General features: G+C 37.0%; 1 protein-coding gene across 1 annotated transcript; it reads left to right on the forward strand.

Annotated features, from left to right (window-relative positions):
- Positions 1-4,943: 4,943 nt before the first annotated feature.
- On the forward strand, positions 4,944-10,458 carry LOC114144657 (CMRF35-like molecule 3). Its single transcript, XM_028017724.1, has 6 exons — positions 4,944-5,087; positions 5,182-5,502; positions 7,341-7,454; positions 7,539-7,589; positions 7,683-7,819; positions 9,542-10,458. Exons 1-6 carry the CDS (start codon positions 5,051-5,053, stop codon positions 9,854-9,856), a joined length of 975 nt encoding a protein of 324 aa, XP_027873525.1. The 5' UTR covers positions 4,944-5,050; the 3' UTR covers positions 9,857-10,458.
- The last annotated feature ends 295 nt before the right edge of the window (positions 10,459-10,753 follow it).

Consider the following 10,753-nt stretch of genomic DNA (forward strand, 5'->3'; position numbering starts at 1 on the left):
AATGGAAAACACTTTTTCCAGTACAAGTATTCACACTGCAGAAGTCCCTGAGCTTGTTTTATTCTCCACATCTGTCACCGGCTTTTAATATTACTTTATTGTTAAAATATGACTTTTTTCTAAAAGAAAAACTGTCTAGAGCAGTTTTTGGTCTCCCAACCAGTTCCCCAGCGGTCTATGAATGGTGCACAAGCCATGTACATTTTCTTCTGAGAATCCATCTGTACATAAACACATACCCACTCTGTTATTGAACAACATTCTGGAAAATGCTGCAATTTTTAAAGAAAATACAGTACAGACCAAAAGTTTGGACACACCTTTCTAATTCAATGGGTTTTCTTTATTTTCATGACTATTTATAAGGCAATAAATCCCACTTATTAACCTGACAGGGCAGGTTGACCTGTGAAGTGAAAACCATTTCAGGTGACGACCTCTTGAAGCTCATCAAGAAAATGCAGAGTGTGAGCAAAGCAGTAATCACAGCAAAAGGTTGCTACTTTGAAGAAACTAGAATATAAGGGGCATTTTCAGTTGCTTTACACTTTTTTGTTTAGTGCACATTTCCACATGTGTTATTCATAGTTTTGATGCCTTCAGTGTGAATCTACAATGTCAATAGTCATGAAAATAAAGGAAACTCATTGAATTAAAAGGTGTGTCCAAACTTTTGGTCTGTAGTGTATATATTTAACATCTCAAACATTAATAACTACAAAAAACTCTTTGAAGATAAGCTTTGTCCATTGCTGTTCTTGTGCTTTACAAAGACCAGGACTTTTATATTACATATAGTTCATGTTCATGTCAGTCTAATTGAGGTCTGATGCAAAAAATAAACAACTTAAAACGCTTTCTATGGGAGTTTGTTGTGAGTGTTTTAACATATATCGAGGTTTTATGAATCTTAAATATTTATTCAACCCAGTTTAGGTTTGACCAGTTTAAGTATTTAAGATTCAGAGATAAACTTGTGAAGTAGACCTGTTCATTTTCTTACAGTGTTTACATATTTTAAACCACTGGGGGGCGCCACTTCCCGTTGACTGAACAACCAAAGAAGAAGCAGAAGACTTCACTGAAGGAAACTGAGAAAAGTTTCAAATTTAAGTGTAATGCAACATCCATCCTCTTTTTCTACCCACGTATTTCCTGTCTGAGGTCAAATGTGTGTTTTGGGTCTTCCTCCAACATGCAGATGACTAAATGTTGTCACACTTAACCTAACATGTGCATTGATTTTATTAATGTATTGTAGCCATATTATCGATTCAGTGTGTCTAGTGTACACTCTTCCCTGTTTAATTACAGGTTTTGTAATGTGAAATAATGAGGGTCATAAATTATTTTTGAACTTTTTCAGCACAAAACAAAACATTTATACTGATTAATCCAACTGACAAACGAACAAAAGAAACATTGAAGTAAAAAAAAGTGACAGTAACCTGGTTGCATAAGTGTTTGTGTACATGGGCGTGTGGATAAATATTACCGCTTTTTGATTTGTTTTCAGCTCTCGGTTTTTAATTGTCGGAAACAGGCAGCATAAAACATGATGACGCAGATATTTATGACTACCTTACAAAAGTTCAGTTGCCCACGCCATGCTTCACATGAGCCTACACATGGTAGGTGCAGACGATGGCCTCCAGTATGCGGCTGCGTACGAGGGGCTGGATCCCAGAAGCCTCGAATGAGCAGGAATTACTCTGTTTCTGTGCAGCTTTTTTTTTTTTGTAAAAATAATAAACATCTCTGAATATTTATTTGTTCCATATGATCTTTTAGATTTTGGAGAGTGACAACTGAGGCAAACAAAATATCGAGATCTACACAAAGAGGCATGTTATTCAGTATCGACATGGCAATAAGCACCGCAATTAAAAGTCTTGTAATTGACTTATTCTCTCACGTAGATTTTGACATTGTTTCCACGTCTAAATATTTTCACGCGACCTTATTGCTAGCTTAGACTTTTGAAGAAAACAGGAGGATGTCATTTTGGAGAAATGTTTAGTTTTAGTTTTGTCACATTTATTTGTTTTCTCATTTTTCTGAGAATTGTTGTCACTGCTCCATATAAAATCCTATGAATTTTTTTGTACTCTTCTCCTGTCTGATACCATTGTACAGTCTTTTTAATGCTTTTGGAAACTAAAAGGTGTAAATGAGCGAATGTCAGGAAGATCCCATTAAAACCTCTGAACTTTTCCCCAGGTATTCCATATTCAGTATAACTTAATATAAGGCGTAAATCCAAAAAGCCTGAATGCTGAAAATTAATCAGATTCTTTGATAAAGTAAATATTTAAAGGTGTCCACAGTTATATAACCACATTATTGTCATATTTTTTTCACATTTGCTCGACCAACTGCTTTTTTATGTTTGTGTTTAGTCAAATAAGTTTCATATTTAGGGTAAAAATGTCATAAAATTATTATGAGCATGTATTTTCACATTATAAAACCTTGTATTTTAACAAAGGTGTACACTTCTTAGAGCTACTGTAAATTAAAACATAGCTAATATTGAGTAAACTATAAAAAAATAATATCATTCTTTAATCAGTCAATATTTACATAGAACTCATGTTACAAGTTTCACAATTTGACAAATCCATGTTTGTAGTAAAGAACAAAGTAAATCAAGGTTTTTCATTCAGAAACATTTTGTTTAGTTTTTATTTGTGCATTTTAAAGCTTTTTTAGCTGTGTTTCTTTCCCCCCCCCCCCAAACTTCTTGTTTTATTGCTCTGGTGGTATTGAGCTCCTTGTTTCACAATTTATTTCACATGATTTTTTTTTTGGTGAGGGTTTTGTTTTTTGTTTTTACAATAATTTGCATCTAATCTTGAAAATCTCAACACCACCTTTTTATTTACTTTCTGTTTCTGTCACAGCAAGTCTCATGCTGATTAGTACCACCAATAGTACCGGGGTTCCTTATTTTTAACCTGGACATTGTTACTGAGCCCACGCTCTCCTTTTTCTTTCTAGACCACAACAGAAGTACCATCTGGGGATTTCTGTATGGTGACAAATATAGCCGGTTATCAACAAATCATAAAACAGTGTGTTGTTTCTAGGTAAAAGAAAAAATAAGTTTCTACTGCATGTATACTCTAGCTCCTCATACAAATCAGACTTTGTCACTGTGCACATACACATGTACATTTAAGCCTCCAGGTTCTTCATTTTGAGTCAAAGATACTGAGATGACAATCTGTTTTTAAAGTTTGTCTTTAGTTAAAGAAAGAAAAAAAATAAAACAGCAGGCAGATAAGTTTACCCGCACCCTCAAGTTATTCTTACATGTTGCCACTTGGCCATAAACTCTGCAAGTATCCATTTTTTTAATGCAACATTCTTTTGCTTGTCAAAGTAAATATTTTATATTTCAGCTGTTATGACTGTTATATGAAAGCAAATTTATATAACATCTATGGCATAAAAATTTATGCCATACATGTTGACAGTTTGCCAGAATATTAAGCCATTTAGCTAAAGATCTGTTCGAATTGCTACGCTAGGTCTTTTCCTTCTCCAAAGTGGTGGCTGTGGGTCAAATGTCTTGGGGATAAATATAGCCAGTGCTTCCATTTCTTGACTCCAAGGAGTCAATTCACATTTGGCATTCAAGTGCCAAATGTGAATTGGCATTTGAATTAGCAAACAGAAATATGAATCCGCCCCCTAACATTTGGGAGGAGAATCATTGTGTTGGTGTTAGAGAGCATGTAGGTGGATAGCCGCTGAGGTGGTCGTCATTCTGGAAGGTTCTCCTTTCTCCAAAGCCCTTAGACTCTTCCTCCCTGATCGCTCACTTTAGCCAGCACCAGGATTAGTCTTGGTGTTTCCACATTTCTTCCATTTAAGAGGGACGGAGGCCACTGAGCTCATTGGGATCACCAAAGCAGCAGAAAATATTTCTGAGTCCTTCTCCAGATTTGTGATTCAAGACAATCCTGTCTCTGAGGTCTAAAGACAATTCTTTTGATTTCATGCTTGGTGTTTGACCTCTGACCTTATACAGACATGTGTGTGGCTTTCCATATAAAGTCCAATCAACTGAATTCACCACAGCTGGACTCCATTTAAGATGTAGAAACATCTCAAGGATGATCAGTGGAAACGGCTCAATTTTGAGCTTCATGACAAAAGGCTGCGAATACTTAAGGAAATGTGAATTAGTGGATTTCTAGTTTTAATAAATTTGCCAAACACTCCCAAGTTAATTTTGGTATATTTGTGTGTAGATTTGGAATAAGACTGTAATGTAACAAAATGAATATATTCCAAATGCACTGTGTATTGAGATAAAAGGACTGCGACATGATTTTACAAATTCTACTTTGAACACCGACAGCTGTTTAACGAGATACAGCAGTATGTTATGAACAAATGCTAACACTAGCTGACACTTCTCTTTAACAAAAATTAAAGTCCATGAAGTATTTTTTTCCATGATTTCTGTCAAGTCCCTTCCACATTTCACTAACTTTATTCAGTTAAAGGTTTACCTGCAAGTTTGTGGAGCTAAAGAAGTTACAGAAACAACTGAGCAGCTAACCTGCTAGCTAACTCTGCCATGTCTGGTTAAAAGCTTGTGTTGTGTCTACAATACATCACTACAGTGGCCGTGACATGCAACAGGTTATTTTCTGTTGTATGTACCACTTTTGCTTTTACATGCGCGCACTATAGCGACGAGTGGTATAAAGTATTATTCCACTTTTCACTGAAACGTCAAGACATATTGGAATCCTAAATCCTGTTTGGTATATAAAAAAAACCCCTTCACTGGATTCCAACGAGGTTCTGCATACTGTAGAAACTATCACTTCTCTTGGGTTGCTGACGCCCACAGCTCCCATCTTCTGCTGTCTGCACATAGAAACCACAGGAAGCTGTCAGAGGGGGGTGAAGGCTTGTTTACATGTAATTCCATTAGTGAGAGCTCAGACGGTGGTGAGGCTTAGCACCAGGTTTGATCTCTACATGCTCTTCTAACAAACCGTACCGACTCTGCAGTGACCACCGAGCCACAATGAGGAGCCTTTCTGTCCTCTGCTGTCTTTTTACAGGTATGAAGTAGTTACGCAAAAATAAATGCAATTGCCGCCATTAATTTCAAAATGCTCAACTGAAGCCTAACCTAATGCGAAATGATTTTCACAGTGGTGTTGACACTGGGAGCCGAGATCAACGTTGAGGGAGTAGAAGGGGGAGAGGTGTCGTTCAAGTGCGCTCATAAACTGGCGCACAACAACAAAAAGTACTTCTGCACAGACCCGTGCAAGACCAACGAAGACATTCTGGTTGACGTGTCCCCTGGTGAGATTGCCACCGCTGGAAGGATAACTCTGGTGGACTCTGAGGACGGCTCCTTCACGGTTAAAATCACACAACTTCTTCTGTCAGACGCACACGTGTACTGGTGCGCCGTGATCAGGTCCATCAGCAACACGTACACGTCGGTCAACCTGACTGTACATAAAGGTACGTTTCGTCTTCAGTGTAAACCAGAGACTTCTGTTTTCCATCTGTCACTTCTTGTTGTTAGTGGGGGATTCGTGTGCATGTCTACGTGTAGGAGTAATTAAGTAGGAAATACATCATAGAGAACGACTACAAATCGGTGTATCTGAAAATTAAATCGGGCTGTCTTGCTCGTTTGTGAATCGTATCTCTGGAAACCAATATAGGTATCAGCTGGATGAGCTTAAATTTTTTTTTAAAGTGTGCAGCACCTCTTAGAACTGAAGTTCCTTTAAATGCTTCGGTTTGTCTGAATAGAAACTGTCTCAATCAGTTTTATGATAAGCTGTAAAACTTAAAAATAAAAAAAAATCAGTTCTGATGGATAAATATTTTATCTATCTGGGGTAACGATAAATCCCACGCTTAAGGAAGCAATGAGATTCTGGAAGTTTATCACTATTTATTTTATTAATCAAATTACTTTCATCAAATATTATATTTTACAAATGTTTTTACCAAATGCTATAATTGAGTGAATAAAATGCACTCACAAACATTCCCTACACAATTTCTACATCACTACAAAAGTCAAGAGGATAGTTTTCTGAATAAGAATTGTTTGAATTAAACTTTTAAAATATTCTCATTGGTCCTAGTTAAAGGAAACATCGCACTTTTATTTACAGAATTGTCTAGAAGTTTAATGCAGGTGGGTTTAAAATTAGACCTAAATTCTTAGACCAATTTTGAATTTGACTGGGGAAGTGAATTTGTGGGTTTGATTCAAAATTTCTAAACCACTTGGCCACCACACAAAAAAAGAAAAATCCACATCAGAACTCAACAGAGGATGTCAAAATGTGGTCTGAAATGAGGTTGTTGGGTCATCCCTTTCTTAGAACCAACTTTGGACCGTGGCAGGTGCAGGACACCACACAGTGTGAAACCTTGCTGTCAGTCCAGCCAGTTGATTGGACCCAGTTTGCATCAGTCTGGAGCCAAATTAAGATTTATATGAATGAAAAAAAAAACAAAAAACAACTTTGCTGGTTAAACCAAAGTCTGTCTCCCCGGTTGAATAGAAGGGGAATAAAAGAAAACCTTGTGAGATGCAAACAAAAGCAAATGAAAGCGACTGATTTGGACTGTTTGATAATTCGATCCTGGTTGAATCAGACAGAATGCTACTGTCGATTCTTTTTCTTCCTTTTTTTAATCAGAATATCAGAAATCAGCAGGAGCTGATGGTGTCTGGAGGCAGAAATGTCACCCAGCGTAACAAGCCAGCAATAAAATTGATTTATTTTTGAATGCTCTTTTCTGACATAGAAAAAACTGACTGGATGAATCAATCTAATCTCTGCATTCATAATATATACTTCATAATTGAGAAGGTTTGCACATTCAAGATGAACATGCAGTCATTATTTTAGAATTGAACACAATGATCATTGATTTCTAAAAGTTACAAATATGAAAACTTTTACATGAATTTCTGAATAGGCAAGAATACGATCATTTATCGTATTCTTAGGTTTTGTCAGAATTTGAAGATTTAGACCATGAGACACAGCTAATGTGCATGAGACTAATTATGGTCTATGTGGTGTTGCAACATAAATATATTCATATTCAATAAATTAAAAGTATTATTGAAATCTTTATTTATTTCAGTAACTCATGCCGCAAAGATAAATTATTTAAATTAATAGGAGACTGGTTTTAACACAGAATTTAAGTGAGGGGTATTATATCGGACCAATAAAAAAAATGTTCATACAGAAATATCGGCTTAAAGAAAAGTACACCTAACACCTTCTTCTGAAAACCTTCTTTTGTTTCTCTCTTCTGAACAGCTTTTAAAACGACGGTTCCACCCATCGTTTCTTCCTCCTGGTTTCCGACCGACACCAACTCAACACAACTGACAACCCGCATGGGAACAAATGCGACAGGAAACATCTTGGCAGGTAGGAGTGCCTGTCGTTTCGTTTCATACGTGAGTCTTTATACATTAAAATAATCAATCCCTAATGCGTTGTCTCTGCTTACAGTGATAAACAGCACCACTCCAACAGCCACAGTGTTGGCTAACATCAGCCTCAGTGGGTATCTCTCTACTCAACTGTTGTACAGTGTGTGCATGGAAACAATCAGATAACGTATTTTTTTTAATTTTTTATCTTGCACCTGATCAGACCCCGTGCTGTTCGCTGCGGCCGGGACCGCTGCTACACTCATAATCTTCACCCTGGCTGTGTACGCCAGGAAACGCCGAGAAATGTCAAAACCTCAGCTCCTCCTTTGCCTCGACAACAAAGAGCCCGGGAGTGAGGTCAGGAAGTGTCCACACAGCACACTTAAGCAACAGACTTGTTCTTAACAGCAGATTAATCAGAGCTGACAGAGCTGCTTTCTCTTTCTGGTTGCAGGGGTGGAACGTATGAAACGGGTTTTTCCAAAAGCAATCTCTCTCTCTCTCTTTTTAAGTCTGCGATAGTTTTTTGCGTAGGGGTGTTTTACCACCACATCTACTGTCAGAGTGTCAAATGGATGTGGGACCATGGGGAGGAATAGTTTGACATTTTAGAAAACATTTTGTTTATCCCACGTCTAATGGAGTGATCAAGCATTTCCACAGTCTTACACCTCTGTCACACATCTGCTGGGGGTGCGATTTGACATTTTAGTAAAACAATCACTCTCAGTCACTCACGCACTCCTACATCAACAAATAGTGTGACATAAACAACGTGAAAGAAAAAAGCATAAATTTTGCTTTGTTTTGCACTAAAGCAAAATAAAACAAGTGATGAGTCTGCAGGTCTAGATTAATCCCGTAAGGTGAACATGGTTTACCATTGATGATGACTGAGGAAGCTAAACATATTTTGCAGCCAGGAAACCTTATAAAGAGTGACTTTTTAAAAATATATGTATGAATTCATATGGCTGCAAAATATTGGTAACATCTGCATCCACTGAAGTCTGTCATCTCATAATTTTTGCCTACTTTGTAAACTTGTGGGTCTTTAAAAGACTTTACATTTTCATGGAGCTATTTGCACACAAAACATTGTTCCATCCCCTTTTTATTTGTGAGATGGGGAGAAACTTTTAGAGCATTAAATGCAGTTTATCACTAAATATGAGCTAACATGAAAAACAGACACAACTGTAGTATGAATGGAAATGATATATTATACTGTACACGTCCAAGTGTCTCAATTCTGGATTTAAAAACAGAACAAAAACTACTGAAAAACAGAACTTATAAAATGTGGTAGTTTAGTTAGACCCTTCCACTGGCTTTACCTTTCTGTTCCCATCCCACCTCAGAACAAACGCAGAAAATAGCTTCCATGCATATGACCACAGCATGGTGACGGTCATTTAAATCGGTGGCAATAGACCTGACCAATCTAAATAATCTGTGTTTCACTTTATGCAGGTGAAATTTTATGAGGATTGTAATCTGGCTTTTTAATGTTTCTTTTGGAGAAACAGTTTCCTCCTCACCGATTGGCCTTTCAGTCCATGTCGGTACAAAACAGTGCCCCTTGTGATGTTGTCAGACACTTTACATGGAGTAGTACTAGGAAATGTGTGTTACTTTCACATGACCATATCGACATATGGGAGATTAGAGTATGTTGCAGTTCTCCAAAACTGTTTTGCTCATGAACAGGATTCAGATTCTGAAATTTCATTTCTTTATTCTAGGAGGTTCTTCAGCAAACAAAACTTTGTCATTTTCCGAAAAAACAAAAAACAATCAACAAAGATCAGATATAACATTTACACAGCACATAATGATTAGGTAAATTATAGCTTTAATGTACAAGGCAATAATACCACATCCGTTATTATTGCCTTACAAAGTCTATGAATTAAATACTGAAGCACAAGTAATTGCGTATCTCTTTACACCAGATTTTTGACATATTACAAAAAAAAGATTTGGCGTAGACCTGTTTTTAGACACATCAACATCAATATCAGCTCAAAATGTTCAAACCCGAGTGCCAGTAAATTTATTTTCTCTTCTTTTTTTCAGGCGACTGAATGCCAATTTAATGACAAGGGAGCCAAGAGTGATATATCCGTCATTACTGCTCATTTACAACAGCATCCAACCAGACCCACAGGTCCAGTTTCCCTTCCCGTTTATGAAAACCTTCCTTTCTCCTCTGGTTCAAGAAATTTACCAGCAGATCAGCAAGGCATTGACGACGCAGACCACAGGATCTACATCACACCGCTTCCGTCTGCAGCGGCAGAAATAAACAGTGTGTCTCAGTCTGTCTCTACTGAACCGCCTTCTAGATCGCTTTGGTTTGGTTTAGATGTTTCAAGAATAAATCACGTTTAGGATGGCAATACAGTACTTTTTATTAAAAAGATGTGAATAATGTCACTTTAAGCAATACTTACAATGTTACTGTACACTATACATATGCTTTTAATCCTGAAACCTACTAATAACTAAACTGGTGTAACTAAAAAAACAAAATAGAGAGCAGAGAAAGTGATTTAAGTTCACAATATATTTAAGTGGTAGTAAGTGGAGTCATATAGAATTTTAAAGATTATATGCTAACAATGTAATTTAAGGAACAAATAGTACTTTCCATAAACACTCTGCATACATACAGGATTTATGAAAGTTAAATATTATCTTCTTTGTGACCTCAGGTTAATAGCACCAGCTGCTTATTTATAAAGGCTTCATGCCTTCTGGAAACTTATATAACTGTGGATATTTAAATGTACTGTACATATTTACACTGATGGATGTTTATATCAAGTATCAAAAACTGTACAGATGTTGTCCGGGTTTGTTTCTCCTCACTGTGTAAATCATCGTCACTTTTCCCAATAAAAACTTCTGTTTCACTTACTTTGCACAAACAAGCTTTGGAAATATATTTTGTTTTTTTACTTTGACTAAATAAAGTACAATTTATTCATAAATGTGTTTGTTCAGGGCAACTACACACTTTCTGAGGGGTATGCGAACGCATCATCTCCCCCACCCCAATTTCTCCATCAGAAAACAGATGGAGAAGTTGTAAACGACGACATCTGTCTGCCTGTAGTTTTAGCAATGGCAACGGAGGAAGTGTGAAGCCGTTCATTCCTTGTGTTGGCCACGTTCCCACGGCTGGTTCACCTCTGTACTTCTCCCTTTGGTGGTTTACAGCACTGGCAATTTCTGGTAAGCTTCAAAGCCTCCACAAGGTTTGCCGGTTCATCAAGGGCAAACGTT

The sequence above is a fragment of the Xiphophorus couchianus genome, chromosome 5 (genome assembly GCF_001444195.1).
Source record: "Xiphophorus couchianus chromosome 5, X_couchianus-1.0, whole genome shotgun sequence".
NCBI classification, from domain to species: Eukaryota; Metazoa; Chordata; class Actinopteri; order Cyprinodontiformes; family Poeciliidae; genus Xiphophorus; species Xiphophorus couchianus.

Bases quoted from the DNA above. Each gene is read 5' to 3' on its own strand.
- LOC114144657 (XM_028017724.1), top strand. From the start codon at position 5,051: ATGAGGAGCCTTTCTGTCCTCTGCTGTCTTTTTACAG. The intron at 5,503-7,340 runs GTACGTTTCGTC...TCTTCTGAACAG, and splicing joins CAACCTGACTGTACATAAAG to CTTTTAAAACGACGGTTCCA. The intron at 7,590-7,682 runs GTGGGTATCTCT...GCACCTGATCAG, and splicing joins GTTGGCTAACATCAGCCTCA to ACCCCGTGCTGTTCGCTGCG.